General features: G+C 43.9%; 2 protein-coding genes across 6 annotated transcripts in view; one reads left to right on the top strand and one right to left on the bottom strand.

Annotated features, from left to right (window-relative positions):
* The window catches only part of LOC120726551 (regulating synaptic membrane exocytosis protein 2-like), a 54758-nt gene extending 52122 nt beyond the window's left edge, over positions 1–2636 (top strand). For all 5 annotated transcript variants that reach the window (XM_040020209.1, XM_040020211.1, XM_040020210.1 and 2 more), the window contains one exon: positions 1883–2636. In XM_040020209.1, the coding sequence (XP_039876143.1) occupies positions 1883–2071 (189 nt within the window). In that variant the 3' untranslated portion in view covers positions 2072–2636. The remainder of the gene's footprint in view (positions 1–1882) is intronic.
* A 4158-nt stretch (positions 2637–6794) lies between these two features.
* On the bottom strand, positions 6795–15633 carry lrp12 (low density lipoprotein receptor-related protein 12). The gene is made up of 11 exons (XM_040020215.1): positions 15061–15633; positions 12998–13054; positions 12763–12898; positions 12428–12630; positions 12090–12337; positions 11283–11432; positions 10983–11204; positions 10629–10895; positions 9873–10075; positions 9661–9793; positions 6795–9459 (listed from the first exon to the last, which is right to left on the bottom strand). The coding sequence occupies exons 1-11, from the start codon at positions 15113–15115 to the stop codon at positions 8530–8532; spliced, it is 2604 nt and encodes an 867-aa protein (XP_039876149.1). The 5' UTR covers positions 15116–15633; the 3' UTR covers positions 6795–8529.
* Positions 15634–16131: the final 498 nt, after the last annotated feature.

Consider the following 16131-nt stretch of genomic DNA (forward strand, 5'->3'; position numbering starts at 1 on the left):
AATCTCACAGTCTAAGCTGGCTAGCCTGTCATTTTCATATCCTCCATGGTGAACTTGATGTGTTTGTCCACTGAGGTTAACATAATCAGTGAATTATGGTACATCCTGAGATTTGATTTTAACCCAGGTGTATTCCACATACCTGAACTAATTACTTTGTCGTGTTCCAGGGTAGGATAACAGAGCCCTCTTTTATATTTCCCCCATATAAAAGTTGGCCACAATAGATGAAATTGGGTAACTCATGGCATACCCATGTTTTTGCCTGTAGTAGTGAACATTGTATGTGACAATAACAACTGCTTCAGTCACCATCTTCCTGTAACCACTACCTGGGTCTCACTTCAGGGTTTCATAAGTATTTTTATCACAGTGAGTAGTGACAAAATTTTCACATGATAGTCTTTCAAGTTTAGCTAAACTGTGCACCAACCCATATCTGCTGGTAGGATGATAATTTTGTCATTACTTCCCCTCCTCCGTGCTGATGTTGGATGCTGGGGGCTTTGCATTGCTGAGACAGGCCGAAACTTTCGTCCACATCTGTAATATTGTTGCTTCGAATTGCTAATTCTGTGGCTGTGATCAGTTCCACTAGGGGGATTTGTCTTGGCATCACAGCAAAGTTCAAATCTTTTGCAAGGATGTTTTTCTCCGCTTGTGTGAGTTGTCAAATTGACCAGATTTTGATAACATTTTTTGTCAGAAATTGACAAATCTTTCACTGATTTGTCCACACCCTCAGTGTGGCATCCTTCTCTCTTCTGGCCGCTGAGGACATTCTGTGCTAGACGAGCCTTCTCAGTGAATTCAAACACCTTTCGAAGGGTATTCTCTAGAAGCATAGTAAGTCTTTGTCGGCTCTACTCCCCTTTTGATTTTAGCATGTTGATGGTAAAATCAGAATCAGAATACTTTATTGAATCCTAGGGGAAATTATTTAAAAAATGTTTGTCTTACCCATTCATTGAGCAGCTGGCCTTCTGGTGTATTTTTGTTGCTTTTGTAGCTCAGAGGCTCTTAACTGAAGATCTAATTTGCAAACTTTTAGAAGTAATCCTGTTTTGTCTGCATCTGAGGCCGAATCCTAGGTGGTTTCTGTATTCAGCCATCTTACATGCTGTTTGCTTGTGCTCGGGTACTAGCTTTAGGCAATCCTTGCCAAAGTGCGTTAGAATGTCTCAGTGAACAAACACATCAAGTTCACCAGGATATGGTAACCTCAGAGCCACATGAAAAATAACAAGTTAGCCTTCTTAGACTTTGAGATCAGTAACGGGGGATATTTAGGTTGATGTGTACCATAATCACAGAGCAAACACCGTCCCCACAGATACAGTGGCCAGGGAAGCAGAAGAAAATCATTTCAAAAAGGCCCCAAGTAAATGTGATTATCCCAGCTGGACATTTGTCAAAGCTGGGAAGGCTTTAAAGAATGCTCCAGGCAAATCAGAAGAGAAGGACAACTTCTGCCTAAGTGAAAACCTTTAGTGATCCCGTACTGCAGTCAGCTGAGACGGAAGAAGTCACAAGTCTAGATAAACAAAATCAGCCTTTTGGGAGGTTTAAAAAGAACATGGGGACCGAGATCATGAGGACTTTGAGAACAGAGGAAACCTACTGGTATCCGTGGTTCATAAAAACTGACTCGGTGTCTCGAGTCAGGTTCTTCATTGTTGTAGATATTAATCGTATCTTTCTGAGGTTCATTAGATAATGAACCTCAGAAAGATACGGTTAATATCTACAACAATGAAGAAAACAGCAAAGAAAAAAAATTATGGAAAATGCTGCAACACTCACAGTGTCATCTACAAAGAAAAAAAACACACCTTCATGTGTGTGATGTCACTAAGGATCTCCTCCTCTCCTCTCTCTGCAGATCATCGTCTGGGGTGACTACGGTCGGATGGACCATAAATCATTCATGGGCGCTGCCCAGATTCTATTGGATGATCTGGACCTGTCCAATATGGTAATTGGCTGGTTCAAACTGTTTCCTGCCACCTCATTAGTGGATCCTGCGTTGGCGCCGTTGACCAATAAGGAGACAGAAGGTAGCAAGTCTTAGCATCAGGAGGCATGGCTGATTGGTCATAGACACGTTACAGGATTGGCCCTAAAACAAAGTCTCAGAATCCTCTGCTGCTGCATGCTGCATGATGACATCACAGAGATGACAATTCATGATGATGTCACTAGGACGATGAGGAAGGTGCTATTCCTGATCCACCCACTGCGGGGGGAGACACTCAACAAAGGATGCTGGGTAAAGAAAGGAGTGGCCATGTGACCTCCAGCTGCCAGCTAATCACAGCAGCTCCTTGGAAGTCATACTGTTAAAGACACGTCAGGAACCCACAAGATTGAGTTATGTGATAGTATTCATGGAGACACAGGAACATAGAGGGGGCTTCTTTATGTTTATGCATGGAATGACAAAAACATTAGAACATAAACTCCATCGAAGAAAAACACCACACCAACCAGTAAAATCATGAAAACGTGAAAACAAAAGAACATGAGAACCACAAACATGACAACATGTGAGAGCATGAAAATATGTAAGACCATGCCAGACTGTGAGAACATGAGAATGTTGTCTAAAACTTCAAAATAAAGATTCTTAAACAATCTCTGTGTTTCTGTTTAGGACATTATGATCAAGTTAGGTACATAACTCTGGTTTTACAAGGTTCTGGTGATATTACTGAGAACACTGGTTCTGTGATTTTTACAAAGGTGACTGGATCTGTGAGCTTCTACACATTAAAATGTTTTGGGGTCTTTAAAAGTTCGCCTGTAGCTGACTCACTATTTCTGAAGCAAGAGTTCATTAGGTTCTACAAGTTCTATTGCACCGCTGACCCTGGTGTTTCTAAAAGATCCTACTACTCTATGGGTAAATGCTACATAAACTGGTTCTTAAATGCTTTTCTACTGTACTTGAGCAATCAAAGCGCTTTCTGCAACATGCCCCATTCACACAAGCACTTTTTTCTTTGCTTGATTGCTTTCTATCTAACATTCACACGCCAATGCATCAGAGAGCAACTTGGGGTTAGTATCTTGCCCAATGATATTTGGCATGCAGACTAGAGCAGCCAATGATTGACTCACCTTCCAATTAGCAGGTGAGCTATAACCCATGTCTGTTATCTTTTCTGTATTCTCTCTGTTTACCTGTATGCAAAGTCATGGAGATGCAAAGTCATGATTTTTGGCTCCCTGGTGTTTGACTCTGATTAAAAGACTGGGTCAGCGTTCTCCATTTGGTGAACTGTTGTTGTGTTTTAGCTATGTATAAATAAAACTGAACTGAATAGATAGCTGGAGTAGGAGTTCAGGTTTGGATCCAGTTGCATCCGGGTGAAGGATTTAAAGCATCGTGGGATGAGAGCCTTTACTGGTTAGCAAAACCGATTCTCACTGTGTTGCTATACACCTCTTGTGGTCTGATTTCACTAGCCACTTCTGGATCCAAACATGATATGTCATGTTCTGACTGAGGGATTTACATAAAAAAACTAAAACGGGCAACTCGACTAAAATTTCTGGCAAAAAAAATGAAGACCGAAACTAAACAATGTTTGTAGGATTACTTAATTTCGGGTACCTGGAATATAATGCTGTGCTACCTGGTGACTAGCTACAAAGTAATGGTACTTATTCAAATCTTAGAAAGCGTCGTAGTCGTTCCTTTCTGAAGTGTTCAAATATTTTGTGTCTGGCAAATCTTGAGCCCATGGGCTGTAGTAGCATCATAAGGTTTTAGAAGTTACACAGTGGGGCCAAACCTGACAGGGGGCAGATCACACCTACTGAAAAAGTGATCCCTTACAGGCTCTGTTGCTTATGGCCCAGGATGGTTCTGAAATCACTCCACACTTTGTTAACATTGTTAATGAAGTTGCAGCTGAAGATTTTCTGCTTGGTGTTGCAATGTCCTATTAGGACAAGTTTGTGTTTCAGAGGTTCTTGTCTGTGTGTTTGGGCCTCCAGTGAACTTCAGTGTTGAAGCTTCCATCCTCCTTAATGCACACGGCACAGTCCAGAAGCGGCAAACTGTTATCCTTTGCAGAGGTGGGAAGTAACAAAGGACAAATACTTCATTACTGTAGCAACATAAGTACAATTTTCAGTTATCTCTACTTCAGTAGTTTTTACTGACTACTTTTTACTTATCAAACTAAGGAGGACTGCTGCAGGTTAGTGCAAGATAAACTGGTTAGTTTACTGTACTGTGATAGGTTTAAAGTAAAGAACAGTGACAATGAAACCACAGCCACCGTGCACCGAGTTAGGTGACAACAAATGTAGCGGAGATTCAAAAAGAATAGAAATAAAAATTATTGTGAGTTGTGATTCCTTTACCCACACCGAGCTGTTACAACCAATTTCAGGGTTCCCCCGTCTTTAGCCCCTGACTGTACACATTTTCCTATTTAGAGGCAAAGTTATCCTCTACAGTGTTGGCAACAGAAAATAGATATATAGTTTTTATTATCATTCTTTTTCCTCAGACTCAGGCTGAGCATAATCGGAATGAAAAAAGTTCGACTAAAGTTTCTTTTCCATCTACTGATAATATTTTATCACTATGTTAGCACAAGATTCAGTTAGCTTTGCACAGAAATAGAAACATACTCGTTTTTACTTTCTTACTCTGAGTACATTTCAAAGCCTGTACGTTTTTACTTTTACTTACTAAAGTAAAGAAGTTAAATCAGTACTTCAACTTTTACTGCTGTATTTTTAACAGTAGTATTTGTACTTCTACTTGAGCACAGAATATCTGTACTGTTGGTGAAGCCAGTAGAGGTGTGATGGGGCATGTTCACCACAAGCTTAGGTCTCAGACAAATCATATATGATCCAGCATTTTTCAAAGAATGCAAACTTTAGCTGCCAGAAAGGGGTAGATTTCCGATCACTGATCTCTCTGTGGATTTGCTGCACGGAGGATGTAACGTCTATGATAAGCACTGAGGTTTGTGTCCTTGTCAGGATTTCCAGGTTAGGAAAAGTGGAACAGAAGATATTCAAATACATCTCTCCACAGCTGCTGATAAATTGTACAAAAACAAGAAACAGTTTGTTAAAAACATTTCCAGGTGAATTTCACAACTGGTTTATCAGTGATATCAGTGAAAAATGACTGATAAGCGGAACTGGAATATATAGTTTATAATTTCAACAATGTACTATATACAATGAGATGTGGTGTGTTTCTTATGTGATCTTTAACAGGGTGTTACAACACAACACTACAACGGTACTCATACTTTACCAGACTTTTAAAAGCTAGGTGTGCAGTTCCTAATTTAAATGCATTCATTCTTTAGATTCAGAAATCTAAGCAATCAGATTTTAAAGATAAATAATAATAAACAAAATGAAATCAATAGTGTCCTCTTCAATCTTGGCAGAGGGCAGTAATATAAATAATGAGAGAACTGACAGCTATTATTTTAATCACCCTGTTCTTTTAACTAGAAGTATCAGAAAAGTAATGTGACATCTGGACTGATGTTTGCAGACAGTATTTTAATCACAAGTTTAAAGGCTGCAGTCGTTGCACACACTGTGTATAAAATATAAATATTTTGATGCGCACCACACTTCTAGTACTCTGTAGTATTGTAGTGAGGCACTTGGAAAGTGGTTGTAGGTGATTCATTTGATACTGCTAACAGTGGTTATGAGTGGGACTGATTCCCTATAACTAATGACTGGTTGGGCCATCCATAGCAGCAACAACTGCAATCAAGTGTCTGCTGTTTATACCTGCAATCTCATTCTTTTTGTCACTACCCAGAGCTTGTGACCATAGGTAAGGGTAGTAATATAGATTGACGAGTAAATCAAAATTCGCTTCTCTTCACTACAAAAGATCAATACAGCAGCCACGTCGCTGCGGACACTGCCCCCAATCCAGTGGTAGCTCTCACACTTCATTCTCCACTCTTTTGTGACCATGACCCCAAGATACTTCAACTCTGCCACCTGGGAAATTAACTCGTACCTGACCTGGACTCCTGGGCACTCCTAGACTTGGACAAGGAGGTGCTGATTCTCATTCCCACTACTTCACATTCGGATGCGAACTGCTCCAGCTCAAGCTGCAGGTCACCTGCTTGATGAAACCAACAGAACCACATCATCTGCAAAAAGCATAGATAAAATCCCAAGGCAAATGAAACGGAGACCACTGTCCACCATCTGGCAAAACCAGATATTCTGTTCAATAAAAACTATGAACAGTATTGGTGACAAAGGGCAGAGTCCACTGAATCCACATGGACTGTGTCCCCAGGCTCCCTTGGAATGCAATCAAAGCTTTTTGGAGGTAGGAGTCTTAGGGGCCTCTGCTAGGTGTTGCCAGTGCACTCTCACTATGCATTTGGATACACCACATCAGTTCAGGATGTTCCCCTACCTGATCCAAGTCAACACCAAGTACCGATCTGTTGACAGCTCAGCACCTGTGTTCAATCAATTGAATTCATTTCACTTTGATCTGTGGCAAAATGCAGTGATTTAAGCTTTAATGATTAAATTGATTCAGTTTCACAGCTCTAACGTCACCTTACAAATAAACAGCGTGCACTGAGCATGCACTCAGTCATAAAATAGTGAAATAATAAAATTTTTCTAAATAAAATTGATACTGTATTTGACACATCTGACAGGAGCTAAGTTCACTTGCTTGCTCTGAATTACCTACTTTTTTTTCACCTTTACCTTTATGTTCGTTCATGTGGAAAGCTGAGCAAAATAAAGAGAATACAAGAGACACTGGAGGTGAACCTTTAATGTTTAGTGCAGTTTATCAGTTTTTAACTACAAAGAAAAACACGAAATGGCCAAATTCATGCAGGCCAGAAAACAGCAAAACCACAACAACAAGAATAATAACTACAACAATAATAACCACATCATGAATAATAATAATAATAATAATAATAATAAATATACATAGTCACACACACACACAAGGTCAGCTGAGTACCAAAAACTGTAACAAACATCAGAAATGGCTTCAGTCTAGGAATAGTGACGACGGGCGGGGCTACGAAACCTTTATAATTCAGGTAAGTCTGACTCGAGTTCTGATCCTCCGCTGTACCAAACCCTTCAGGTCCCATGTGAGCTGTAAACACTGACCTTTGACTTTCCTTTTCTTTGAACTGGACATGAGGGTCACATAATTTAGGTCTGGTTCTAAAATCAAACTCAACTGTTGAACATGTCACATTGTGCTTTACCGTCAATAGCCAATGAACATTCACCTACTCAAAACACCAAATATTTGACCTAATCATCCAGCGTCTCTTGAATAGGATGAAGTGTTAGGGTCACATTAATAAAAAAAAGTGTCCATTTTTAGATTAAAGTTGAAATGTAAGCTCAAACTTGAAATAGTATTTTAAATTTTAAATAGTCAAAATGTGGAGATTACAGTTATTTCAAGCCAAAAAACTGCCACGGCTCCCATATCCTCTATAAAATGGCTTGTGTAGATAAGTTAGTGAAACAAACAGATGATCCGTCTTATTGTGTTTTGTGATACAACCATTGGTATCTTTGCATCTGTCCATTGCCAGCCATTTCATTTTGCACAAATCCGACCCACTCTTTCAAGTTTGTGTATTTTTTTCCTTCTGACCAGATGCAGCTTTCTGGCACCATCTCTTCAGTGTCATTTTGTTTATGAGCTAAAAGAGAAACAAGTTTCTATAATGAAAATCGATTCTGAAGTCATTTCACTAACTCAGCTACACAAGGCATTTTGTAGAGGGTATAGAAGCCGTGGCAGTTTGTATTGAAAATGTGATTTCCACGTTTTGACTGTTCTCAAAATTACAAGTTTATTATCTAAATAATCAATAATATATATATATATATATATATATATATATATGTTTTTGCCTAATGTGGCCCTAATATTCCTTCGTACTTGGCACCACTCTCAAGTGACTGCAGGCGACAGGAGAACCTGTTGAACTCAGCTCTTCCTCAGTTTGTGTGCAGTACCAAAGGAAATAACCTGAACTCTGATGTCAGTGACTGAAATAAGGACCAATGAGAGTAAAGGAAATGCCAACTGAACTTTTTTGGGGGAGGGCTATATGTGGCCTGGCCTTAGAAGAAGCGTTTGGCTGCCTCCAACAGTCAATGACCCTCTCCTGCTTGGGAGCTCTACAATTCAGTCGTACCATAAGGTTGGGCAGTGCCTTAACAGACAGACCGGGAAACAGAGGGACTGTTTTTAAAGTCGTACCAAATAAAATTCAATTTGTGACATCACTCAGTTTGTTTACCTTTGACATCACAGATCCAGCTAGGGTGCTATAATATAATAATCCCACCCCTCTGAGTGTCTGAGGAGTGAGTTGTGTGGCATTGTGCAGTGCTATCCTGTCAGTTAGCATGTTGTTAACATGCTAACTAACAGGCTTACAGCTGCACTTAGTGTAGTTAGAACACTGAAGGAGTAGGGCTAGCGTTAGCCTTTCAGTTAGCCTGTTAGCACAGCAGCAGCAGCTCATCATCACTGCTCTCTGTTTTGCCAGTCGCTTCCAGGCAAGCATCAGGGATCTGAGCTGTGTGGACCATTCCGCAGTGTTCACAGGGGCCATCCCGCCCTCCTCGACCACTGTTCCCATTGTGATGGCGGGGGGCATGGTTCACGGTGGAGGAGGGGTATGACTCGAGCAGAGGTTGTCGGATGTCGCTGACAAGCAAGGACGAGGAAGAGGAGTCTGAGTCAGAGATGGGGATCAGGAGCTCCACATCTTCGTCTTCCTCTCCACTCCCCCGTCGCTCTGTGACTTCAACCCCACCTCTTCCTGTCTCCAGCTGGTGCAGTGGGCTATGATTGGTCCAGGTCTGGCTTTGCTGGTTCTGACTTGTTCTTGTCAGATTTCTAGCTAAGCGGTGCAGGTTTTGGGCCAGGCGCTGCAGGGCAGAGGCAGCTGGGGCAGGGAGGTCAGAGGTGTCACTGTGACATTCGGGATCTGGACTGGAGGTTACTATAGTGACAGGGCTGGATGGGGGCAGGGCCTCTCTAGGCCTGCCATTGTCTCGGCCAGATGTCAGGGTCACAGAAGGTGTCACCGAAAGCACAGCCTCTACAGCGGAGGGAGGCGGGGTCTTCTGGGGGAGGGGTGCAACAGGTCCACCCACTGCACTGATGCCTCGCCCTCGCTCGCCCTCAGTGTCTGTGTCATCCGAGTCTGGAGACAACAGGTCTGAGCCGGAGCTTCCGGTGCTGCCAGTGCCAGCGCTGTCCTCCAGGTCTGCAGAGACCAGAGCCAAAGAACCTGAGCGCCGGGACCGTGAGAAATTAAAGAGGCGACGCCACAGGTTGCTACGACGACCTGAGGAAGGCAGCCTGAGGGATGTGAAGCCAAGCTGAGAGCGGACCGCCAGACGAAGATTTTCCAGGACAGAAGCCTGAGGATAGAGACGAGAGAACCAGTTCAAACTGGATCTACCTGAAGTCCCTGAGGACCACATAGAGTCACCTTTAAAAAGGTGGTATTTAACCTCCATTTGACCTTGGACCTAACCATATGATCATTTTTCAGTGTACAGAGAGAGTGTGCGCAAAAACTTTAATCAGGAGCTTCCTGCTATGTGAGATAAGAACTGTACCTGGCTCCCTGAGCACACTGGGAAATCCTCCACAGGTGGGATCAGTCCCTGCGCAATCAGCTGACCATAAGAGGGCGGGGCTTCCCTCCTCAGCAGCTCCGCCTCCACTCTGGACAGCTGGGTCTCAAATGACCTGGAACAACCAATCACAAGCCTTGACTCACAATGAGTTCAGAAGCACGAGGTGAACAGAAATGTGTTGACTTTCTTACCTGCGTTCAAACATGCGCAGAGAGTACAGCTTGCATGTGCAACCAAGGGCAATGACCAATAAGAGGCCACAGATGAGGCTGCCAATGACGGCAGCTGTGATGACTCGTGTGGGAACAATGACAGGACAACTCTCCTCGTCGCTGCCATCCCCACAGTCATCCTGTGCGTCACAAACCCACGACTCAAACACACAGCGATTATTCTGAAGGGATCAGACACACAGGGATCAGTCAGAGGTTAAAGTGTTCTAGTCTTCTGTAACTGGATGTTAAACATGCCTTTCTCTGTATTAGACAGAATGGCACACACCGAAAGTCAAATGTGGGAAATGTGACTTGGACTCCACAAAGCTGTCCTGATGCTGCCTTAATGCGATCGGCCTCAAACCGAGATGTGTTTGGAGTTATTTGGTTAGCATTTCTAATGTTTTAGCTGTGATGTCAGGCGTTTGGAAGGCATTTGTAAACTACATCTATTCAATTTTATTTATACAGCGCCAAATCACAAAAACAGTCGCCTGAAGGCTCTCTATATTATAAGGTAGACCCGAAAATAATGCATACAGAGAAAAACCCAACAATCATCTACAAAAAGTTGAATATGGAACCTGCTTTAAACAAAGTTCACCTCCAGTTTATTGTGTGAGTGAGATCATATGTCTGTGATGATTCACAGGACCACCCTACTGCTTCTCATTTGATTTGAATCGTTAAAGACTAAAGTCAGAACACACCAGTCTGGTCTTACCATCGTACCTTACAGTGGAAGTTTCCTGGCTGACAGAAGAAGCAGTTCTTCTCATCAGAACCATTGGGGCAGCGGTTCTGGTAGTTGCAGCGGTCCGACCGAGGGTAACAGGCTCCGTTTCTGGAGCAGGGGAACTCATCCTCCTGACAAGAGGAGCAGTTTAGCTCATCCCGACCGTTGGGGCAGTGCCAGTACCCATCGCAGCGCTGCTGCTCGGTGTAACAGCCCCAGTTCCCCCCGCATGGAACCTCCCAGGGCAGGCAGAACCCATCCACCTAAAAACCGGACCACAAAGACTACTTAATCAAGAACAATAGAACAGAACACGGCCACCTGCACAACACCTCAAAAATCAAACACACCTGGTAGGTGACGTTGAAGCCTCTGGCCGCATTGATCTTGTCAGCGTAGAAGTGAACTCGGAGCTGACCGGATGATGAAACTACAGCGACCGGCGCTCTGGAGTCAAAGGCAGTCAGCACCCTGAGGAGGCGACGGGGGTTCTCCTCCAGCCCGTCATAGACTTTGACATAGTCGCCATAGCCAGTCCCATCAAGTTTAAAATCTGTGAACCTTAGAATAACCTGCAGGAGAAGACAGGAACAACATCAGGAATGTTGATGTCCTTTGCTACCCAAACACACTCAGGGATCAGAGGTTACCTTTCGGTGGTCTCCAGTGTCAATCAGCCAGGTGCAGTTACTTCCTGGAGGGTAGAAATCAGGATAGTTTGGAGAGCTGAAAGAACCATAGAAGTTCCTCAACAACTCGCCACAGGTGGGAACATCACAGTCTATCTCATCGCCAAGGTCCTGAAAGAGACGTTGTGACACACCAAGTTGAGGACATGGTCAGCAGTCCGGCCCAAGGAACCCCTGAAGTGGATTGTTGTGTCCTTTGGAGACCAGGCAGAGTCCCGATCACCTGAGCTCTAAAGCACTGGGTTAAATCTTCAACATAAGGTGCTCCTTCTCATAGATGTAACGACTTGTAGCAATATGTTGTGTAAACACAGCATTAGTACAATACTAATACCTCGTAAGATATAAACAGCTATATTCATATTAAACATGCTTACAATCCTAACGCCATAGCTCGCATTCTGCTCATCTTTAGCTCTGACATGATGTCTGCATCATAAAGAGAACATTTCATAAACTCCAACAGATCAGCTGAAGTTACACTCACGATAGCAGAGCAGCACAGGCGTACCACAAACTATGGGTGACTTAACGGACCTTTATAAATCTGTTAGATCTGAGTCAGCAGAACTCTTTGTGGTGATTAGCCCACATGTGCTGTGAGTGGTGCACCCGAGGATATGCATTGGGCGAATGGTAGGAGTACCGGTTCGGTACTCCGGCTGCCTGTTATTGTTTGACACATTAATGTAAGTCACATAAGCAGCAGCGGCAAGTGGACGAGGAACATTTGAGCAGTTGCAATGGGTCACCTAGGTGGCGTGTTACCTGGCAGTCTATGCTACCGTCGCAGCGCAGGCTGTGGGGCAGGCAGGTGTAGATGCGGGTGTAGCGAGACAGGCAGGGGAACTGGTTCAGGCTGCAGGGCTGGAAGGAGAACGGCGAGTCCACACACATCTCCTCATCTGAATTGTCGCCGCATTCGTCCATCGAGTTACAGCGCCACCAGTCTGGGATGCACTTCCCATTTGAGCAGTGGAACTGGTCCACATCACAGCTGGATGCCAGCGGCTTACCTGCACACACAGCAAATCTTACTTGTTTCCCATCCAGAGCATCAGCCTCTACTCCAGTTACATCACCAATAGCACACAGTGTTTCCTCACCGCTTATGTATGACAGTCTGAAGCCCTTTCCCGTCAGGCTGTCATCCGAGTGGAAGTGGATCCACAAATGGTCCTGAGAGGAGATGTAGGGTGGTGGCAAGGAAGAGCCACAAACCCGGAGTCCGTCCAGGTTCCTGTAGCTGCTGATGGACATCCAGTCTGAGGTGCAGCGATGGGAACCCTGTAGGTCAAAGTCCTGGAAGCTGCAAAGACAGAACAGGGAGGGCATTGTGAGAGCAAAGATGGGGTTAAAATGAGGATGTGGTTGTTGCTTTTCACTATGTGCCCTGATGTGGGTGTGGCAGCTCTAACTATGGAGACAGTAAGTGTAGTACCTGATGGTGATGGCATCTCCAGGTCGCGCCCTGATATTCCAGCTGCAGTTCAGTCGGGCTGGATACTGGAAGGGCCATCCGGGGCTGGTGATTATACCGCTGGATGCCCGTAGGAGCTCTGCCACATCACTGCAGGCTGGGGGGGCAGGGTTGGACTGTTAGTGTGACACTGTGTTTGTGGGTGTGTGTGTGCCATTAGTGCTGCCCTGATGTCTAGATGTGACTGTGACCTCACCATTAGAAATCCCTGACACATAGACATTTTCATTCCTCTGAGAGACAGCAATGCATCCTGGGGGAAAATCACAACAACACATGGTTAGAAGTGATGTCATATTGATAACAGTCTGACGTACAGCTGATGAACCGCTGGATAATGCTGTTCCTTATTCTGTTAGTTTTTGTCTTTATGGATCTGAAACGTCTGCCTGAAGGTAGATGTTGAAACAGTACATGACCAGAATGTTATGGGCCTGGAAGGAATTTGTTAATCTTCCTGAGAAAAGAGGAGGAGAGGATATCTGACGATCTGCTAGGCAACCTGTACAGCCCTGCGTAGTGCTCTCTTCTGTGCTCCTGTGCAGCTGGAAAACCATGCAAGGAGACAGTATGCCAGGTGATCACCCTGATTCATGAGCAGCTTATTTGTATATGTTTAGATCATGGACTCAGATTATCCCCCTTGAAGATCAGATAAGGACGTTTGCAGTCAGTTTACAATCATATTGTGAAGCTTTGAATGTTTTTGCTGCAGCCATCTTGCTGTTTTAAAACAGAGTGAGAGCTGGAGCTTACTGTGAAACTGCCCCATTATTGGCTAATGACCTGTCAATCAGTCATTAGTATATCCTTAGTAATCAGGACTTCATATTTAAATCACTCAAACAAATGACTGAGCCCCTAAACTAATCGGGAACGTGTCTACGGAGGTCAGGGGTCAGGTTTCACACAGACTACAGTAAAGAACTACAGGTACTTGGCCTTGGTGATCATTAGAAAAAAAGAATGCAGGTTTGCTTTTCACATCCACAAGCTTTAGGCATTGTTTATCCTGTCTGTGGTCTTAACACAGTGTTCTACATCCAGCAAGTTCCTATTAAAAGTTACATGTAAAAAAGAAAAAGTTAAACAGGATGGACAAAACGCTGAAGGAAGATAGCAGATGATACTTCATGGGAGGATTCTATTTTGAAAATTTGGCATCTTAAAGACTGCTCAATCTTGCAGGGTCAAATAGCTGTCCAATGCTCAACATTGTTAATTTTCAACAATTGATAATCAAATGTTACAAGTTTGACCACCGGGGGTGCTGTTTTGCCAGTTTTAGTGTAGTTGTGTCATAAAGCAGTCTGAGGTCAGGTGTTGCAGGGGTTACAGCTGTTAAGGAAAAAGGATCAGACTTCCTGTCCTTTCTGTGGTATCTGTTCTCCTACAGACTAAAGAAGAGCTTGCCAGTCAACTGGTGATTCTTATTGGTGGTAAGTGCTAGCCCTGTGGTGGACAGGACCTAGTCAGGCGTACCTGCGTGTCATTCTGACTCCAGCCCAAAGTGGTTAAGAGAAGATGATCCCTGTTAAGATGATCCCTGTTAAGATACTTGTGAAGCCCTGATCACTTACATAGACCGTTTCATTATCATGATTGTTATTATTACTGAACCATGCTCAACATCTTCAAGCTTTAATAGAAACTGATTAATATCTTCCAACTGCTATGGCTACTATTACTACACAGAAAAAAGGAGTAATGGCTGTAGTGACACCTGTCAACAGATCACAGCAGACCGAATGTAAAGTAATCTGTAAGAGCCATTTGCAGCTGTCACTACTAGATGGTCTGTCCTTCCACATCTGCCTCTCCATTGTACTTCCGCTTTCTCTACTGGTGGATTTGGAGCAGATTGGATGCTGCAGTAACGCACTGTGGGGCCCTGAGCACACACTGATATAGCAAGATCTGTACTGTGAAATATTACAGATTCAGGTCCAGGTTTTTGGGACATAAAATCTGGGTGACAGTTAATCCTGGAAGGCTATTAACTTAGATTGGTAAGTGCCCACAATCACTTCCTGCCACATGTCTATGTTAAACATTAAATTAAGTAACACTAGCTTGTAATACTTTGTCCTTGTATGGTTACAGGTGTACAGCTCTGCCCTTCTGCAGTCTTCCAGACGCACTTTATTCAGGACAAAGTAGGTTTTCAGAAAAGGGGGGAAGTCTTAAAGAGACAGGACCCGGCGTCATCAGAACAAAACGTAAGTGTACACACCTGACAACAGGTCAGTCTGCACTTACCTGTGAGGAGGAGCAGGCAAACCACACCCTGCCTGCAGTCTGTTCTGAGGGCCATGCTAACCCTGATGTTATGATGAAGATAATGGTGAAGAGTCCAAGGTCACAGAGCTGAGCGCTGCATGTCAGCTGTTAGCAGACCTCGGCTCCGAACCGAGCGGCTACCGAGGATAACGGATCTCACCGATAAACCCGGCATTCAATTAACACAGACACGAGCCGCTAAACGGGACGTTAACAAGGTTGGTCCGCATCCTGCGAAGAACCTCGGTTAGCTCGCAAACAAAGAGCCGCTAGCTGCCGACTAACAGGCTGACGCTAAGAACACCGGCCCGTTAGCTTCAACATGCTAACGGGACAGAGTCATCCGACCCGGAGCGGGGGGCCCGAACCGGGTCAATCCGAGCTCACGGGACCGGCACCGAGTCAGCAGCAGTAGTGTCGATCTGATAGTATGTGTGAGCGCATTTCCGTGCGAAGCTGTTAGCTTTTAGCTTCCGTCGAGCCGAACAACAACAACAGACCGCAGAGAGAATCCCCGCCCCTTTGACAGTGGCGTCACTAACATGGCCCCGCCGTTTTTGTCATTTGTTGGTTTATGTGAACTTCCTGTTTCCTGAAGATGCCAAAGCACTTCATTAATCAAAGAGCCGAACGTCCTTCATATGTTCACTACATGTATGTATATATATATATATATATCTGCGTCACACTCTGCGCCTGTGTAACTGAACCGGTTCATCTAAAGCGCTTTTCTACTGCACTTGAGCACTCAATATGCCTTAATAATGAATCAGTCATCAATATATTAGGACAGAGAACACGACTCCATCAGTGATTGATTAGCAGCTCAGATTCAAATCTCCAGTCTCAATCTTTGTAGCTGAGAGACTGAGTGGACAGTCTGATTGTAATCTGATCAGGAAATGAGAACATTTCATGTGAAATAAAATCACACACACAGACACCCATTTTCATGTGCAGACTCGTGTTATGGGATTTATTATATGAAAAGTGGAGCTGTACAAGAATTGAAGTACCCCAATGGAAGGATGCAGGATGACGGACTCAGCG

The sequence above is a fragment of the Simochromis diagramma genome, unplaced genomic scaffold (assembly GCF_900408965.1).
Source record: "Simochromis diagramma unplaced genomic scaffold, fSimDia1.1 OVJJ01000753.1, whole genome shotgun sequence".
Taxonomy (NCBI): Eukaryota; Metazoa; Chordata; class Actinopteri; order Cichliformes; family Cichlidae; genus Simochromis; species Simochromis diagramma.

Excerpts from the sequence above, each read along its gene's own strand:
- lrp12 (XM_040020215.1), bottom strand. The coding sequence starts at position 15,115 with ATGGCCCTCAGAACAGACTGCAGGCAGGGTGTGGTTTGCCTGCTCCTC. Across the intron at positions 13,055-15,060 it reads TTGCCTGCTCCTCCTCACAG|GATGCATTGCTGTCTCTCAG; the intron begins GTAAGTGCAGAC and ends ATTTTCCCCCAG. Across the intron at positions 10,896-10,982 it reads GCTTCAACGTCACCTACCAG|GTGGATGGGTTCTGCCTGCC; the intron begins GTGTGTTTGATT and ends TCCGGTTTTTAG.